The 20,680-nt window shown below is 40.6% G+C and overlaps 2 protein-coding genes across 2 annotated transcripts in view; both read right to left on the reverse strand.

Moving 5' to 3' along the window:
• The window catches only part of LOC116333949 (NACHT, LRR and PYD domains-containing protein 3-like), a 177,288-nt gene that overhangs the window by 66,107 nt on the left and 90,501 nt on the right, over positions 1–20,680 (reverse strand). The gene's annotated exons all lie outside the window — the stretch shown is intronic.
• On the reverse strand, positions 11,782–12,841 carry LOC120438788. The gene is made up of 2 exons (XM_039609222.1): positions 11,943–12,841; positions 11,782–11,805 (listed from the first exon to the last, which is right to left on the reverse strand). Exons 1-2 carry the CDS (start codon positions 12,714–12,716, stop codon positions 11,794–11,796), a joined length of 786 nt encoding a protein of 261 aa, XP_039465156.1. The 5' UTR covers positions 12,717–12,841; the 3' UTR covers positions 11,782–11,793.

Genomic DNA, 20,680 nt, shown 5'->3' on the forward strand with positions numbered 1-20,680 from the left:
GTTAAGACTGTTTTCCCAATGCCAGCCACTCCCTTTGTCAGCACTGTTCTGATTGGTTCATCTCTTCCAGGTGAGGCTTTAAAGATGTCTTCTTGTCTGATTGTTGTTTCTGGTCTGTCTGGTTTCCTGGATGCTGTTTCAATCTGTCTGACCTCATGTTCATCATTGACCTCTGCAGTGCCTCCCTCTGTGATGTAGAGCTCTGTGTAGATCTGATTCAGAAGGGTTGGGTTTCCTGCTTTAGCGATGCCCTCAAACACACACTGGAACTTCTTCTTCAGTGCAGATTTAAAGTTATGTTGACAAACTGTAGGGTTTTCTGAATGAAAAAAAATTAAAAGTACAATATTTTAAGTGGAAATAAAGACTTAACTTCTAAAATAATGACTCTTTAAAAGATGTTACTCCATCTCTTGAGACATTAGTAAATGTCTCATTTATCCAGCAGCTTAAATCTTTAGATAAATCCTCTTACTGCTCTGCAGACGGTCAGCCAGCTCCTCCTGCTTCATTCTCCTCAGGAAGTCCACTGTGATCTTCACAAATGCCTCTCTGCTGCTGCTCCTCTGACTCTCTAAGCATTCTGGGTCATCTGGACTCAGAACCTTCTGGATCTTCTTCAGCTCGTTCTTCACAAAAGTGATGATGTTGTCCTCCAGCAGCTGGAACAGAATACTTTATGAAAGAGCCAATCAAACTGAAATCATGGAGCCAAACATCAGATCTATGTTGGAAAATTAGGTTTGGGTTTAAAATTGATTCCTTATTCAAAATGATTTTTATTTGATTTATCCGATATTGATTAAATAAATCCTGAAATCAATTTTTAAATATAAATGTATTTCGCCAGAATCTCAGCTTCAAACTCTATTTAACAACCAGCCAACAGCTAAAACGGATTTGGCAAAAAGATGTAAAAACAAAGCGCAGCTCCCCCTGTTCACCTGTCGGGTGCTGAAAGCCGACGTTACAGATTCTGAGGCAGCAGATTTCTCCTACTAAAATTGAATGAACCAGCAGCAAAAGAATATCAACACTATGCTTCCTGTTTGAAAACCATTATCATGAATTCCCTCTTACTTTGGCTGTTTTGCTTCCACCACTATAAAAATCACACTTCAAGCCCAGCTCTCTCTCTCTCAGTGCACGCAGAGACCAGTTTACCATCAAAAATCTGTTTTCTGCATTATTTGCTTGCTTATTATGCACCAGTTTACCGTTGTGTACACCACTTTCGCTCGCTGTTTTTTCGTTTTTACCTCTGACAAGAAAGTTTAATTTCTTTCTTCTTGGCATTCAGACAATAATTGTCATGGCCCGTAGCTCGGCATCCAGGGAGGCGTGGGAGGCAGCGGTGGCCACACCCTCGGGCTGGGCCGCCTCCAAACCACCTGCGTCTCATCTGAGGCAATCACCGGAGGACTACTTCAGCCAGCTCTGATGACTTCTCCTCGCCAGTCTGTAAGTCTCCTCCCAGTGTGACCAGCATTTGGCGTGGAAGTCTGTGGCCTGCCTGTCCTCCTGCCTGACTGCCTCCCTCCCTAGGATTGCCTTCCGGGGCACCTCTCCCCTCCAAGCTCCACGGTCCTGCTCTACCTGTTAGCCTCGGCAACTTATGAAGTCTAGCTGTTCATTTCTTGGCAACCATTTCTTGCGTGCTGTTAACTGTGTCTCCCCTTTCTGTTGCAGTTTCCCCACGGTCCCAATTAATGCGCTCCTGGGCTTCATGCTCCTCGTTTCCGCCCCGTGGCATGAGCCTTAGTTTTTCATTTCCTTAGCTTTGTTAAGAGATTCCTCAGTTAAATAAAACTTGTACAAAGTGCTGAGCTGCGATGTGCTGAGTCTGCTTTTGGGGTCCTGTTACCTGAACACTCCGTGTTTTGTGACAATAATACTGATTGTTACAGTGCCTAACAGAACAGGCAAAAAACAAACAAACAAACAAAAAAAACCAAAACAAAACAAAAACCTCTTCCAGGACAGGGCTTTGATCACTCAGGTAAAATAGGAAAGTGCTATAGAAGAACTATTCCATTGATATTTACCTAAACGGGCCTTAACTGTTTCCCTTTCATTCTCTATGTGAGTGCTAAACACTATGGATGCAATATATTTTTGTCCACCATAGTCGTCTGGCTCTGTTGCGATTTATAAATGACAAGTTAATTATGTTTGTTTTGGAGGGGTTTTCTTTTTGGCCTCTTTCGTTGAGGGTAGAGAACGCTATGTTGCTTCTAGTCATTCTAGTGTCTTTGCACATTAAATTTGACACACATAAACAGGTCTGCACAACCTAATGTATCAAAATGGTGAAACAGCAACACCATCCCACTGTTGTGGTCAAGATCGGTACTACACCATAAAATTCATAGGGAACCTAAAAAAACTAAAGAAAAAGGAAAAAAAAGAACTGAATCAATTGTAAAAATCTGAAAGTCTGTACTTTTGCAATTTGGCAAAAGTAGAGACAAACTGCACACAAACAGTTGAGCTGATAGAGGTGCTGCGTTTGACATGACCTGCCACTTAAAAAAAAGTTGCTCCTTTCATGCTCCCTGCTCCTCTTTTGTAGTGCTAACTAGATGCTGAAATACAGCAACCGCAATGTACGGACACTTGCAGCCATTCTGACAAAAACAAAACAAAGAAAATTTAAAAAACAAAAAAAACACTCCCTCTTCTAACCCCTGACTTTAGCAGACATGATCTCTTTTTATGCAACATCCTTTGCTGATTAATAGACGAACAGGACTGCTTTTCATGTGTTTCTGTTTAGGCTCAAATCGGTTTGATGCTTGAAGACTCGCAGTGACAAAATAATAACTCCTCTCAAATGTGCTAAAGTAAAAGTAATGAGCCTGTTTTTAAAATGTAAGAAGTAGAAAGTACAGATATTTGCTTAAAAGTGTAGGGAGTTAAAGTAGTCAGAAAAAAAACTACTCAAATAAAGTACAGATACCTGAAAATTGTACTGAAACACAGTAAGTAAGTATTTGTACTTTGTTACTTCCCAGCCCTAATGACAATCCACTGGTCTACAAAGAGCAGCATGGAGATGACTGTGAACAGAATAGATGTAAAGTAGTTGTTGTACATGTACTGACCATAAATATGGAGTCAAGGTGTGTTTGATACTGCTGGGCAGACTGACCACTGGGAACCTCTGAGCTCTGCTGGTCCACTCTGTGGAGGAACCATCAAGAATTAGTTCAAGCACAAGATAAAGATCCAGTAGTTTCTGCACAAATATCTTCATCTGAATCAAGTTTGTCAGGATTTAAACTCTCAGATTCTGAAGATATCGGGCATTTTTAGTCTGTTTTCTATTAACTTTCTTTCAGTCGTGATATAAGGGATGATGTTGCAGAAACTCAGTGGAAACTTAAACTTCATTAAACTGAAAAAAATCACTCACTGGAAGGCAAAACCATCACCTAATGCTCTCAGGAGGCCAGAAGGTCCCTGAATGTAACTGTGCAATAAATTCATCAAGTGTTTGAAACCTGATGACTTCCTTCTGTTTTCATTCTACACACAAGAAGTTGAGTCCTTTTCTTAATTGTGTGATTTTAGTTTTGTTTGAGTTTTTTAATCTCGTATTTGTTGTTGAGTCTCTGCAATGATCTGGGAGAGGAACAGTAAATAGTATTTAACCCTTATGCTCTCCAACAACTTTGTGCCCTTTCAACATCTTCGTGGTCAACAATGTACATGCACAAAGTCTACAGTAAAATCCTTCAAATGTTTAAACTGGTTAAATGCCAGTTTAAAGGGGTTCCTGAAAGCAATTTAATGTTTGATCATTTTGAAAAGTTTATTATGTGATATATGAAAAGAAGCAGAAAATTTTTTTGCTGTATGAGGATTTTATGGAAGATTTTGTGCGTGTACATTTTTGTCCATGAAGGTGTCGAAAGAGTGAAAAATGCATCAACAGGATGACATATAAAAAGATCCTATATTAGATCTTAAATTTGACTAAAAAGAAGATGTCCTGCAAAACTTCACGTCATAATCTATAAGACAGCCAAAATGATCACCAAATCAAAAAAAAAGTTAAAAAAAACTTAAAATAAATGTCCAAAAATGTCTGAGGAGGCCAGCCGGATCTAGTCCATCTGGAAGAAGATGAGTGTGTTTGGTGTGTATTGGGGGTGGTGTTGGTATTGTCACTCCTAGAAGCAGATCACTGCTCCAAAACCAGAACATTATCCAAGGTCTCCCCTCCACCACCAGAACACCAGCTTTACATATCAGGTAGATTAGTGCAACACAGGTGATCAATAACTGTGTCGTTTAATCAAAAATCACTGAGTGCATCCCATCTCTCTGCCACATTCCACAAGGCCACCTGCATAGATATGAGCATCACTGTCCTCAAACAGCAAATGACCAAGTCTAACATTTGGATCTTTTCTCTTTCATTGTTTTCTTTTTAATGAATCTTTGTAACAATCTGAGGATGTTTCAGGTCAGATTTATCCAGGAAACACAAACATGTAAAGGAGTCATCACAGCTCTCTGACCTCGTTGGTCCAGGTTCACCACTGCAGTATGGAGGTTCATCTTTGGACCGGTCACTCCTCACAGACGGACAGCTGGACCCTGCAGACTGTGACCTCTGACCTCTGCAGACACAAACATGATTGAAGCAGCTGTGATCACACAGACTGCAGATAATGCAGCTGTTTCCTGTCAGTAACATCCTCTTAGATTAGAGTTCAGCTTTTTACAGGAAAACTGGACAAAACTGATTTTTGTTACAAACTCATTTTCATTTCCTCTCAGCTCACAAACACAGTCAGAAAATCAACCAGAATCAACACTGATTATAATGTCAGTGCAGAATTATTTATGTTACTCAGTGAGTTCAGCTCTCTGACCTCGTTGGTCCAGGTTCACCACTGAAGGCGGGAGGTCGACCACTGCTCATAGATGTAAAGCTGGATCCTGCAGACTCTGCTCTGTCTTCGTCTTCCTCCATCATCATCTTCTTGTGGACTTCAGTCAGTCTGAGAGGTAAACCACAAACACTCAGTGAGTTGACATTAACAGAAGTCACTGACTTACAGTCACTGACCTCTGACCTGTCATATAACCTAGAAACCAGGTCACATGATCCACATCAGGGATCAGAGAAACCTGATCTCACCCGCTGACTCTGAAATTTAAGACCTTCCAATATATATATAAAAAAAGCAAAAAATGGACAGAATATTAGGAACAGCTCTGAGTACAATGCAGTCAGCTCACTGCCGACCTCAGTATCAAACTTTATTAAAGCTCTTTTATGTTCACTCAGACACTTTAGGACCACATGATGTTCATGCATGATATCTGTGACTGTCAGAGTTTAACATGTGAACTTCATACATGTAACATGTTCTTGTGTTCATGCAACAGTCCTTTATCTTTGAAATGCTTCAGTGTGCAGTAATTTGTGCTTTAGCCGTGTGCACACAGTTCACAGCAGAATGTGTTTCAAGCATTAAAGCGTTTAATGTGCTCCACTTTTACAGCACCGTCCAAAGTGGAACACACACTTGATTTAACAAAAACTATAAAACATCGACATACCACCGTGCCTAAAAACCTGAAGGCCACCAGGATGCAACAGCTGTGGTTCAACAAAGATTACTTTAGAAGTTCAAGGGAAACAGGATTTCTCTTCTTACCACTTTGCAGCTGAACTGTTTGTCTTAGTCACTCAGTTTGGTCACAATGAACAGAAAATTAAAACCTCGGACGAATTAGTACACTCCAAAGTCTTTGTGTTACTACCAGGCAATAAATATTTGATAATCCTGCTGGGATTATCACGCTTTTACATTTGAATCTGGCAGAGTGCATCTATTGTTTTATTTACAGTGAAAAGAATATTAATAAAAATATTTATATAAGAAAATATAAAACGATGAAGCTAAATGAACTGTTTGTATTTACTGCGTTACACACAGTGCTGTTCTTCTACACTTTCATATTTAAAAAGGACAAAAGTCCATTTAGCTTCATTTAAAGCTTTTAAGAGTTATACTTTATACTCCTGTAGTGAGATAAAAATGCTTCAGACTGATACAACATCTACTTGCTAACTGTTATTCCTCCCTATTTTTATGGAAATGGGAAATGAGAGAAATGAGAGAAATGTTATTTTAGAGAAGACAAATTGAATCAGTCCAACATTTTCATAGATCCTGATCACTGTGCAGATTTTTTGTTGTTTGTTTCATTTCCCTTCAAAATGTTCAGACTGGTTCAGTGTTGAAGTTCACTGAGGCCACCTACAGGAAATGTAATGAAACATTGTCACTACGAATGTGAACCAATACCAGCTCAGCTCTGACATCCTGTGGAACAAAACTTTTTTATACTACAAACATTTACAGTCAGTTTCTCTGTTTCCAGTCTATAGATCCAGTCACACTTTCTACCTTCACCTGTGCAGTAAAGACTGAGAGCAGAGCTGAAACCAACCGTCCAATCAGGGAGCAGCATCAATCCTGTGATGAAAGATTTATTTCACTGAATGTTTCTTCAGAGCTCATTTCAACCTGTTGAAGTCATGAATGAAAGTGCAGACTGAGAGTGGATCACATGATGTTTAAGGTGTGTCATGTGACATGTTCAGTATTGTCACACATGTCTAGATTGTCCCTGATATCATAACTGCTCAAACACTGATGATTATATTTGAAGAATTATTACTGATGGCAGCAAAGTTTGAATGGAGCTCTCTGTCTGTGCTGATTTGTCGCCCTCTGGAGGTCAAAGCACAAACTGCATGATGTCACTGTAACCAACACAGTGACAGGAAGTGTTTTTAAATAACTGAAACACTGATTGGGGAATGTGATCAAATATCCATGTACTAAAGATTCTGGCTGCTGCATTTTTTAAACAGCTGGAAGAAAAAATAAACTCTCATGCAGATTTAAAGATTATTTTTTATAATCCATCAGATAATCTCCTGTCTTAATGATAAAATTGATCAGTCTGATAATTAACACATTTGGTATTTTTACCAGCTTTTCTTCCTGCCTTCAAATAAACTTTATTAACACAGCAGATTTTTTCCAGCCAAACATTTAAAGCTCACACACATCCATTCAGAGCTTCTAACACTAAATACTGCACACAGATTTCCTCTTACACCATCACTCACCTTGATTCTGGATCATGTGTGAACATCTTCATATGTTTCTAATGTAAGATTGGATGTTTTTGGAAAATCAGCTGCTGATTTTTTCAGATTAACTGACACATTATTTTTGACAAAGACTTTGAAGCAAGTTTACCTGGTAATGATTCAACAGCCTCTCTTCATTTCATGGATGAGAAAGAGGAAAATCAACCAGACACAACAAGGAAACACATGTTGCGTAACGTAGATATTATCAAGAACTGAGCTCTTAGAGAAAAATATTTTTGGTTTCTTTGGACGTCTCTACATGAGCCTGAAATGACTGTTTACACCTTGTCAGGAACAACACTGAAACCTGCATGAACGTGGTACAGAGAACTGCCAACAACACTGATGAAGTGAGTGAGGTAATCTCTTCCCTGACTTTAATTTGACTTCTTATGGAATTACATTAATGTCAACAGCTCCATTGGAGAAAAAAAACAAAAGTCCAATAAATTACATAGTAAACTAGATTCAATTAAAAGAAATGACATACTTTTAATCACATTTCACTTTGGAGACATTGAGTCATAATGTGGGATAAAAAAAAAAAATTTAAATTTAAATTTTATTTTCTGACAATATTTACTTTTACTCCCTACATTTTTAAACTAATATCTGTACCTTACATCTTCAAAGGGCCATTGCTTTAACATTAAATGCATTTGAGGTGAGTCGATGTTATTGATGGTCCTACTGTGAGGAGTTTAAATGTTGGACATGTTTTACAGAATAAAGGAATTCCTCACTCAGTGACTTCCTTTCAGATGCAGATTAGAGACCAGGAAACACCATCAAACAGAACATTTAAATCAGACAGCAAAGTGACATCAAAGAGTTCATGTTACTAACAGCTCACCTCTCTGCAGCAGACAGAGGCCGGACTTTTAAATTAATGGGACGATCTGCAGACCAGTCACTCTTTAAGGACACACAGCTGGGTCCAGGTTCATGTTTGTGTTTAGTTCCTCTGATTAAAATAGTTAAAAACAGACAATTCTGTCACAAAATGCATCTTAAAACAGATAAACTGACAGTTACACCTGCGCCTGTGTGCCCTTAGAGACACTGCTCTCCTACAGAGATGCTTTTCAGAAACCAGGAAACATCAAAATCATTTAAATCAAAGACATAATGTTACTAACAGCTCACCTCTCTGCAGCATAGACTTTTAAATTAATGGGACGATCTGCAGACTGGTTACTCTTACAGGACACAGAGCTGGGTGGAGGTCCAGGTTGGTTCCTGTGAATAATGATGGAGCAGTGATGTGAGTGCTGAGCTGTGACATGGAGAAGAGTCATGGACAGTTAGAGATGGTCATCTCACCTCTGAGCTTTGGTCTGGCTCTCATGTTCCCCACACAGAGTGCTTTTAGAGGGAGGGACTCCCTCCTCTCTGTCCTCACACTGATCCATGCTGCTCAATTCAGCTCACACACACTTTCTACCTTCACCTGCAGAGGAAACACAAATCATTCATGTGCACATGTTTACTAACATTTACAAATGTGTGCAGGGATTTGTGTGAAAATCCCTGGTAGCCTTTCTATTGTCTCATCAACTTATGGTGCGCCATTTTCCGTTTTGTTGTTCTTAATAAAGTTTGAAAAAAGAGAGAAGCTGTGCTGCTGTTCAGCGCTGACGTCACTGTGAGCAGCTGCATGACTTCATGAATCAGTGTGAGAGACGTAATGACCTGTGGAGCAATGCGTGTTTCCAGATGTATGAACACACATTTACTTTAACATTTCATCCGAGAGTATAATGGAAAACTTTTCTTTTTCTCTTCAAAGTAAAGCAACAGAAGAGCGAGCAGAGCATGAAACGGCATCTACAGACCAAATATTCGCTGCATATTTTCTGTTTGTCGCAGAAACATCTGTTTCCACGTCACTTATATGGCGTTATTTTTGTGCCACTATTCTGAGCGCACGTAAAAAAAATTTACAGGTGCAAGTGTTGCATTTTGAGGAGAAATTTATTTTGACTGAAGAAAAGCTGAATTTGAGTGAACAAAATTCATTGCTGCGTGCAAAAAATGTATTTCAGTGTTTGCTATTATCCACACACACACACAATAGCAGCCCCTCTCGCTCAGTTTTTGAGAGCTTGTGCTCTCAACATTTCTGCCCGTACGCGCTCAACTCTTTCTCTACACCGTTATATTTGTGCCACAAAACCAGCCAATCACAGACTTGGATGCAAAAAAAATCTGATTGGCTGTTTTGGTCTCCAATCAGCTCGTAATGACAAAATGCAATATCCCAGAATCCATTTCGTCCTAAACTCAAACGAGGCAGTGGCGGAGTTTGAAATATTACTCTTTCTGGGTCACAAAATAAACTTTTAAGATATTTACATGCGAGAATGGTGCTGTGTAAACTGTGTAAATATCTGCTCGATTCATCAAGACATCACATATTTGCACAAGTGCTCTAATGTTTTCGGAGATGCCTGTTACCCACCAGCTGACCGGTTGGGAACTCGGGTTAAACATAATATATAAGGCTGAACTGACAAAAAAATCACCGACTACACCACCAGTAGTTTTTATTATACCGTAAAGGTTTTTATTAATAAAAACCATAAAAGTTTTTATGTTTCTTATAATAAAAACCATAAAGGTTTTTGTTATAGGAAAAACCTTTATGGTGGGGGGCTATGTTGAGGGCTTTGTTTCCGGTGTCCTATTCGCGCCTTGTTTATGGTCCAAAACAAGTTAAGCAAATGAATGAATCAAGCGGCGATTTACATTTCTATAGATGTCTTGGGCATTTACCCAATATATCTGTAAATGATGTTCATCGACTTGTCGATATTTTACCCCGCGCCTCAGAGCAAAAGAGAAAAGGGACTCCAATGTTATATTTCTCAGCTGTCCCTCGTTTATCGCGGGTGTTATGTTCTAAAAATAACCAGCGATAGGTGAAATCAAGTAGCCAATTTTATCTTTTGACGGTGCAAAACGTTTCATGGACATCCAGTAGCGCACTTCAGAGTCACACTGCTAGCGATCGATGCAGCGATTCTGTACTGTACAGGAGAGACGTCACGGAGGAGATCGTCTGCAGCGATCAGGATGCAGGACACAATGTGATGGAAAATAAGCATGAAAACTTGCACTAAACATTCCGCGAAACAGCGAGGTGAAAGGTGAACCGCGTTATAGTGAAGGACCGCTGTAATTTTGAAGGTAAGTCACAACATACCCTTCATACATACTAATGTATAGAAACCCTTACCAGCAATCATTCATTTTTTTGTGTGGCTTTTTTCACGGTTTGTTGACATGCTGTGTAGGTGTGTACTTGACTCGCTGATATCGACATAACGGGGGAAACATCTGGTTTGACTGTTGTTCACCTGTAGTTTGAATGCTGAAAATTTGCCTGTTTAAATCATAAGACCAGTCACTATACAGAGATGTGCTTCTGAATGTGGACGATGTGTCTTCTGATTCTGTAATGCAGTTCTGCTTGTTTTGAGTGATGTAAACAACTGATCGATCTAAACTCTTTAAACGTCAAAACTGATCATTAGATTTTTTGTGACACAACAGCGGTGAGTGTTCCCACCTTCTCCTCTTCGTAACTTAACGCGATCTTTCCGTTTTCGAGTTTTGGACATGATTTTGGAGTATATCTTCGCAGTAGCGATTGACTGCAAAGTAAAGCTACCGGAAATGTACAACCCCACATCCGGTCTCAAACCAGGAAGTTAGCATTTTCTCGTGCACAGGGTCTGTGATTGGCTGGTTTTGTGGCAGAAATACGATGGTGTAGAGAAAGAGTTGAGTGTGCACGGGCAGAAATGTTGAGAGCGCGAGCAACACATTGGGAGGAGCGCAAATGCAAAAACTGAGCAAGAGGGGCTGCAGTTGTGTGTGTGGATAATAGCAAACACTGAAATACATTTTATGCACGCAGCAATGAATTTTGTTCATTCAAATTTAGCTTTTCTTCGCTCAAAATAAATTTCTCCTCAAAATACAACATTCGCACCTGCAATTTTTTTTTTTTTTTTTTTTGCGTGCGCTCAGAATAGTGGCACAAAAATAACGCCATACACCTCGGTCTAGAGGTCTGCGCGGGAATGTTTTTTTAGTCCCGCTCCCGCAAGGTTTTGTACCGCACCCGACCGCTCCCGCTGTATATTCAGTCTTTGTTCACCCGCTGCCCGCTTAGAATAATTTTCTACCCGACCCGACCGTTCCCGCTAAATTTAGATCTGGTTTCCAAAATCTCACATTTAAATGGGGTACCACCAAAAAATAGAGATAACAGATAAAACTGCAGGTTGTGCAATGATTGTATTTATTTTTCTTAAACAAGATGCATTTATCTGTCAACATGCAACATTTATCTTTTAACATGGAAAACGTGTTGCAAAAATAAAATAAATAAAAACGAATACAGCATTGTGGCCTACTTGTTATTTTTATGTAAAATACAAACGTAACATTTTTCTGTCAACACAGTAGGGAAAGTGTCGCGAAAAAAAAAAAAAGTCACTTAAAATTGTAAACAAAAGAACAAAATAGTTGGCCACTGCGAAATTAAATGGTTGTTTAAACTATCAGTTTAACGAAAAAATGTCCCAATGTCGAATTCAAGGTCTCTCCTACAAAAGAAAATATGCATATATAAATACAACAATAAACGACATCTCAAAATTATAAACTATTAATCAAATGAACGAAACTTACTTAAAAATCCAAATTATTTTAAATTTCCATGCAGGAAAAGAATGTCACTGACTGATGAGGGTTTCAGTACTGAACGTCTCTCCTCCAAAATCCGACCACAAAGGCTGAATGCTCTCTCGGAAGGTGCACTCGTTGCCGGGATGCAGAGGACAAATCTTGCAAGGTTGCTCAGGGCAGGGAACTGGGAACTGTTGGAATTCCACCACTGCAAAATGTTTTGTTGACTTGATAATTCAAGTTTCATGGTCCTGTACTCCTGAATCTGAACATCTAGTGATTTTGATCCACATGATTCTTCCTCTTCCTCCCAATCTGAAAATTTATGAAGAACAGTAGGCCTTTTGGCAGGTGTTGGTTCAACATCCTCATCATGTGCATGATCAAACTTTAAATCTTCGATCATCTCCTTGACTCCCTGTATCACATTCTGTCGCCCTCTTTCATCTAACATTCTCAGACCTCGCAGATTTGGTGTCAGAAAGGTTGCTATTTTATAAAGCATGTGAACAGAATGGGATGAAGTGCTGTCTGCTGACAGTAATTCTTTCAGCCGTGTTACACAGACGGTTGCAATTTCAGAGAGCAGAGGGTCTTTTGTGGCTGATGTACAGTGCTCAATTAATCGCACAGACCACGGAAGAACAAGTGAGGCACTGGGAGCTGTGTTATCAGTTTCCAAGTCGTCAGTTGCCTCTTTGAAGGGTTTTAGGAATGATACTAGTAACTTAAGAGTACTGATGCTAATGCGTCCGATCTTGTCATAATTATTGCTCTCAGTCAGCACAGATGCAATGTCTTCGTACTGTTCCAAGACAGAATTTAACATGTCAAAGTTAGAGTTCCATCGTGTCTCTATGGATTGTTTCAGTGACTTTTTAAGCTTGCCCTGCTGTCCTGAGTGTTTGAAATATGTAACCAACTTTTTAACATCAGTCAGAAGGCTAGCGATCTCTGGAGACTTTTCGATTATGGCAGTACCAAACGCACTGGAGAGAGTCACGTTTAGTATGTGCGCTGTGCAGTTTAGCCTCGTGTATTCTCGTAAGGCACTGATCATGTTGGCTCCACGATCTGTGACAAAAATAATCTTTTGCCCATGTCTGTCGCATCAATGCCAAACACTCTGAGATTCTGCAGCAGGTGCCTTGAATGTTTTCACCTGTCTTTGAGGTGCTTGGGTCAAAAGGGGCAGCAAAAGCACTCTTGAATGTAGCTCAGATTGCTCATTAACGTAATGGATGGTTGCAGACAAAAGGACGTTTTTCGATATGTTTCTGTCCATATGTCTGCTGTAACAGCGCATCCAAACTTCGATATTGTTGCAGTGATTTCCTCCACAACATGTTTACGTAGACTCTGAGCCCTCATTTCAACATTTCTTGACACCGTTGTGGGGTGTGGTAGTATCTCACAGACATCGAATTTTCCTATTCTTGCTGCTGTGTCGACCAAATGTTGGGCCAGCTGTGTGAAGCCTTTTCCAGAGATGGGTTAGGCATTTGTCTCTGGTTTCTTTTTTAAACTTCTCTGGCACCAGCAAAGATTTAGTAAATGCCAGTTTTGTTTGCCCCTTTGTGATGGGACATGAGTGCCGCCTTAAACCTGAGGTTCCAGTCTTGTGACTGCAAAAGGGTAAAACTTTGAGGCATTTATCGCATTGTACAAAGGGTAATTTTTTTCCATTTGCGTCTATGACGCATGAAAAAGACTCCCATACATCAGACTTGCCTGATGTGGGTTTCCTTAAAGTAAACTGACCGTTGTCTAATCCCAGCTGAACGTCCTTCAAGGAAATTGCATCTTCAGTTTGCTCTGCCATGTTGGTAAAGCGCGCTCTGATGCAGGTGATGCGCGCACAGAGTCACAGACTGTGCAAGTAAAATGCACGTGCAAAAAGCACTGATCCATGCGCTCAGTGCGTGTAACAGCCGTGAGCACTGGCTGTACCAGTGCTCAATTAGAATGAGGAAATCACAGATATGCTGTTCCGAAAAAATGTCGGGCACGCTATATTTTCAGACCGCCCGCTCCCGTTCAAATTACACCAGAGTTACCGACCGCTACCGCATTTTATTTGGAAATTTATTCCCGCGCCGCAAGAAATCTGGTCGCGGGACAGCCGCGGGAATGCAGACCTCTACCTCGGTCGGCCTCGTTGGTCCAGCTGTGAGTCCGTTACCGTGAACTATGGAGCGGCAGATTTGTGGTGTTTGTGCTGGAACTAAGCTGCACACAGCTGATGTCAGGTGCCAGGAAAACATTACAGACTTTAATGCAGAGACCGGAAATAAAAACGCACACAGTTTCTTGTGTGAAGAAATCAGACATGAACATTTACATTACCTGACAAAGACGATCAGCAAACTTTACGCTCAGAAAAAAAAGGGATAAGGGAAGTTTGAGCAGGAAGGAAACGCGCAGAGAGGCGTTTGAGGACTACTTCAAAATAAGGACCATCGAAACACTGTGCGCTGCGTTCAGGTGCACCTCGGGAACTTCCTCCTCTCTGGCAGGCTGTGATTTATTTCTGCTTTCTGTTTGAAGGACAAACATCCGTCATCACTTTGTTGTTCTTCTTCCTGCAGCGTTTAAATATTTCAGCACTAAACTGATGTTTGTATTTGAAGAATTATTACTGATGGCAGCAAAGTTTGAATGGAGCTCTCTGTCTGTGCTGATTTGTCGCCCTCTGGAGGTCAAAACACAAACTGCATGTCACTGTAACCACCACAGTGACAGGAAGTGTTTTGAAATGACTGAAACACTGAAATGATGCTAACGGCTGTCGTTAGGCTCACTGATAGCAGTGCTGATGTGTTCATGTCAAACACTGGCTCAGGTCAGACTCCTTCATCCTTTTCCAACATGGCTGCCCTCAGACTCACAGGAGCTCTGACCTTTGACCTCCTAACACTAACCATTTTAGTCTCTTTACATCTTTACATGCAAATCCATTGGCTGCTCAGTGCACACACAAACCTGGAGGGACCACCCGTTCAGCCATCAAATCTGCCCCTCACTGATGCAGTGAGTCATTATAGTCATCCATCTAATTCTAATGAATAATAAACAGGTGTCATATAATCCTGTTTGTAGTTGTGTTCATGTACATTTGTGTTTCTACATGAGACACTTTGGCACCTTTACTGTGGATAAAAAGCATCAAGCTGCAGGAAGTGGAGGTGAAAATGAGCCTGAATGGTCATAGCTGACATTTCTTCATTGTTCACAGCTGCTGTGTCTCTGTGCTCTCTCACAGCTGTGTCCTACAGAGGAAACACAGTCCAGTCCCTCCCGTGGTTCGCAGACTGGATCTGATGTTACTGTACATGCTGTCTTTACCTTTAGACCAGAACCTCCCAACAGAAAAAGACTCAACATGTTTCATTTATGATTTCTGACTGAAAACAGCTCGCCTCATTATGAGCTGATCTTTAGGAAATATGAAACATGATTATCTTTTATTAGTTATTAGCTTCACAATCAAAATCTGCTTTTCAGCCCTCAAACATTTCCAGTTGTTAAACAGAGCAGGAATTTCTCTCACCTCCTTTCCAAACATCCTGCTTTTAGTTTGGATGCTGACATCATTTGACTTTAGAAACAAAAACTACCAGGGTCACATGATCAGTCTGGCTCTAAGCTGGAACTTATGCACAAGTTGAGTTGATGTTAGTCTGAGACCTCTCAGTCCATCTGTCCTGGGTTACAGGGACGTCTTTCCTGACTCAGCCAGGTCATTCACTCGTGTCTCTGCAGCTGTTCCGGCTCTTTAGACACATATTTCACCAATTTTCTTTCCAAAGTCTTTAAAATCTTTGCTTCCTGCCTCTGCCAGGTCTGTGTGTAGAAGCATGTGTGTGTTACTGTTTGAAGTCTGTTCATGAATGTTTAGTTCATGTTTAGTTTGATATACCTTTATTAGTCCCACAAGGGGAAATTTCATAAGGCTGCCAACCTATTGCACGCAATGGCGGTGCCATCGTACCCTCCGACCATACATACATTACACAAAAACATCACATGGGGAAGACAGGTCAGAGAGGTATAACAATGGAAAAAGCACAACATGAGGAAAGATAAGGAGAAAAAAATAACTCCCCCCAGACTGAGCTCCAACAGGGAGATCAGTTTGAGAACAGAAAAAAAACACCTCTGCACATAGCACATGGAAAAACTCTGAATACACCAAAGAAACACATGACAAGCAACAGGGGTGGGTAAAGGGTGAGAGACAGCCAGTGTAGACAGCACATCTGTGCCTGCAGCCTATGCGCTGGTCTCCATGATCCACCATCAGCATCGGAGGGGAATAAGCGTCGAAGGTGTTTGGAGGGGGGATGAGTGTACATCTGCATGTGTATATATATGTCTGTGTGTGTATGTGTCCAGAGTTCAGCTGAGACAGTGTCCTTCGCCCTGCCAGGCTAAGTAAACAGTCTTCCAGCCAACCCAGGTGGCCTTGCGTAGAATGGGAAGAACAGTCTAAACACAGTCGTTATCAGGGTGTTTTTGTTCAGCTCCAGCCTTGAGACCGCAGCTGGCACCAAAGGGGCAGCCACATCAAGATGGTGGTTTTAACTTTAATGCGAACAACTCATATGAATTTCAAAGCTGTTCTAACGACACTGGTCTCTCAATCTCCTGTTGGAGAGCCGTGAGCTTCCTATGATGTTATCCAAATTACGCTCCGTGATGTTGTCATTCTTGTGCTCAAAGAGCCGATTCTGAGAACTCACGACCGCAGTGCGCTTCCCAAGATGTGATCAATTTGCGCTCAAAGGTGTTATTTCGAGCGAGCCCCTCCAGATGTAATCCAGTTTGCACTCAGAGGTCTTGTTCTGAGTATTCACGGCAGCCGTGCGGTTCTCCAAGATCTTATTAATGCTGCACTCAATGAGCCCATTTCGAGAAACTCACGCCTCGTCCCATCGTTTCAATCCCAGCGGGCAGCCTTGTGGGGGTTTGAACAGCCGGTTCCGCTTCCTTAATTCTTCGATAAGCCAGGCCCAAGCCAGCTCCGATCAGCAAGAACCCTGTTACCATGGTTCCGAATAGGTAGAAATCTTCAGCACTCAGGCTCACCCAAGCCCAAACTTCTCGTTGAGAAAGGGGTGTCAATTGCATTCAGAGACCAGTTGATCAAATCCATAATTCCTCTTTTAGGTTTTAGAGAACAGACTGTGAGAGAGTGTTCCAGGGAAAAGTAATACAAAAAAACACGAGACTAGACAACGACATAAGAGGCTAAGCAGGGAAGCTAAGGGAGAGGAGGAGGAGGAGGAGGAGAGGAGAAAAAATGCGACCGCCTTCGCCAAGAGCAAGAGAAATGACTCTCTTGCTCTTGTTCAATATAGTGACGTGCTGATCTTTACCATGTTGTTCTGTAGTTTTGATCCCTCTGGATTCAAATGATGAACGGATCAGTCCTGTGTTTACTGCCATGGAGCTGACACGTGTCACACAACTCTGATTTCACATGAATGAAAAGCTCCACCAACAACTTTTCTTTCATCTAAATGCAGATTTGTTTCTGTCTGTGTACAAACTGATGTCTGTCTCACTTCAGACTGGATTTAAATTCAGCTTCTTCAGGTGACACCTTCATGCAGTCACTCCAAAAACAGTGTGAGATTGTGATAATATCTTATGCCATGTTATATCCCTGATTAATGATTGTGAAATTATTATGTCGTTTTAGTTTGCATTATTCTCCTGAATTAGAAGAAGTTGATAACTATTACAGTTATTTAACTGATTTGTATTACATTAGACTGCTGACTCAGTGTGAATGAATGATGTTGTTTTATGATGCATTATACTGCTGAGTTATAAGAAATACTGTTTTCAGAGAGTCAGGACTTTGCTTTTTCTAATAGTAGAGGAGACAGAGAGCACATTCCACGGGAGCTTCACTCCCACCGTTGTTGAAGGCAGACAAAATAGGGAGCCAAGGCCATAAGTCAGGCTCGCTGGGAGTTAGAAAGAATGTGAATGTTTAGGCTTTTACGACTAGGTGGGGGTCAACAGTGGCTATAAGAGTTTGAGTAACGCTCCACCATTTGGAGATTTGCTGTGTCTCCCCATCCGGATGGTTTGTGCTCAAAAGTGTTGAATTGTATGGAATAAAAGATTGTTGATTGAGCATTTATACACCGAGTATTGTCCTTCCTTCAGCCCAAAGATCGAAAGAATTGGGAAGATTTAACAACAGAAAAGTCGTCTGACTCTCAGACTGAGTCTGAGTAAGGTTCACATGCTGACATACAATGGGTTGTCACTCAAAAAAAGTGATGTATCACAGAATTACTTTCATATTGATCTTAAAAGTAATGCATTATCTTTATCAATTACTGGTTGAAGAAAGTCCTCTCCCCTGAAGCCGACCTTGCTGAGCCTGGTTAGTGAATCGAATCAGTGCTTCTTCCATGTTTGTTACAGCCTCTAACATGACAACATGCTCAGCAAATGTCTGTGATAAGGAGAACACATTTCAACATCTGCAGCAGATTTGGGATTTTTGTGTCTTGATAATCTTGTGAGAAGTGTTTGAAGATGATGAAGCAAACACAGACAGTAGATACAGAAGCACTGAGAACAGAGTGGAGCTTAACCCAAAGACACAAGCACAGCTTTATTTACACAGCACCAAATCACAACATCAGTCGACTCAAGGCGCTTTATATTGTACAGTAGACCCTACAATAAACCATACAGAGAAAAACCCAACAATCAGGCTACTAGTTACTGAAAAACTGTTTGTGCTTAAAGTGCTTTGGCATTCTTTGGCAATATTGTAGACAATGTTAAACTTATTCATCACATCGGCCTCTGACGACCTGTTTGCTGCTGCCTGCCATCTCACTGCGTCCTGTCGGCGCTCTGTGTTTACATCTTTGTGTGGAATCCGTTTACCTGCTCTCATTTACTGTTTTTGTCACGGTTGACGCTGGCCAACCGTGGGGATGTGAGGAAGGAGGACCCAAATGCTGGACTCTTTAATGAAGACAGTGTGTTTATTTACAGTGAAGTAAATAACCAGTACACAATAAATCCCTGTAGCTCCCTTGACTCCCGTGTCATGTCTCACTCAAACGTCTGTGCTCGTGCTCTCCGCTCCCGTGTTTCCTGTGCATGCTGTCCTGTTCTGCTCCACGCTCCTCCTGCAGGGAAACAACAGAGGCAGCCATCAAACACAACTCCCACAGGCATACACGACCTGCACGACACTACACTAGACACCAGAGATGTGGACTCGAGTCATTAATTTTATGACTTTAGACTTTACTTGAAAAAATGTTGTAAGACTTGTGACTTGACTTGAACCTGTTTACTTGAAAAGACTTGATATTTTACCCAAATCTAAAATTTAACATACATATTATATAAAAAGTGCGGACCATTAATTCTCTTCATTCATTCATTCATTCATTCTTACCACACTCCGTATGTATGTGAGTGTGAGCTGTAGCACAGCCAATCAAATTAACCAGATTTAAAAAAAAACAAAAAACAAAGCCAAAAATGCTCCCAAGAGTAATTTCTTTCAGGTACATAAACTACGAAGTAGTCAACAAAAAACGAAATGCAATATACAAAACATGCAAGAAGAGAATCACAGACGGAGATGGAACAACTTCCAACTTTGTCCGACATTTGAAGTTGCAAAAAGAACGGTAGGTGGTGCTTTTTTTTTGCCACAATGAGACAGCTGACTTAGCTAAATTCATCTTATTAGCAAATGTTCTTCGGGCTACGTTGATGATACTGTTTGACTTTAACAGGTATGATATGTTTGTCATGCTATTTTAAATCCGGTCCTACACATCCAAGAATAACATGAAACTTGTTAGCTCAGAATTGAATTGAATGGTGAGCAGGGTCCATTTCAGAAAGTGGGTTCTGTAGCTGTACTCAGGGAAGAGAGTTTCTCTCCGTCTCCTCCCCATCATTAACCCCGTAGATTTAACCCAGTTTAGACTGACAAATATTTATTTTGCATAACACATCACAATTCAAAACAACTGTGTTTAATTTGCAATGAGAGCATGGTCGTGTTTAATGTCTAAGCCAGGGAAATGTTTTTTTGGTTAGAAAATCTGGCCCACCTCAGTAATTGAGTAGTCCTGCTATACATGGCCTTTTTCTTCTGTCTTTTATGTCAATACATCAAATAAAATACTTTGATCTTATGTTATTAGCTGTTGTTTATTTGCAAAGGTCAGTTATTCTTAACAGGGAGTCTAAACATTGCTTATTAGAACTGTATGCAGAGTTTTGAGAAATGTGTTTTAATAAATAATTTTTATATTTTTTTATTTATATTTTTATTGTCTCAAAACTATGAGGGTTTAAGTGTTAATATTTATTTAGGATTATTAGGATCAACTTAAAGTCAAATGCAATTCATGAATGGCTGTAATGGAATAATCAATTTACTTGATTCTTGGTTGCAACCTGCCCCTTTCTATTGTGGAAAACAAGAATTTTCGGCACTTTCTGACGGTAGTTGACAGAAAATACAGCCCGGTATGTCGCAGGACAATTACATCAAAAGCTGCTGAGAAACGTTCAATGTTAAAAACTCAGTTGAGCGAGACTGATCATGTTTCAGTCACTGTGGACATTTGGTCAGACCGAAGGATGAGGGGTTTCCTTGGTATCACTGTGCACTGGATACAGAAAGAGACAGAGAGGATGCAGCTAAAATCCAAACTGCTGGCCTTTGACCGCTTCAAAGGATTACACACTGGTGAAAGAATCTGTGAGAAATTTGAAGCTATATGTGAC

Source organism: Oreochromis aureus, linkage group 3, assembly GCF_013358895.1.
Source record: "Oreochromis aureus strain Israel breed Guangdong linkage group 3, ZZ_aureus, whole genome shotgun sequence".
Taxonomy (NCBI): Eukaryota; Metazoa; Chordata; class Actinopteri; order Cichliformes; family Cichlidae; genus Oreochromis; species Oreochromis aureus.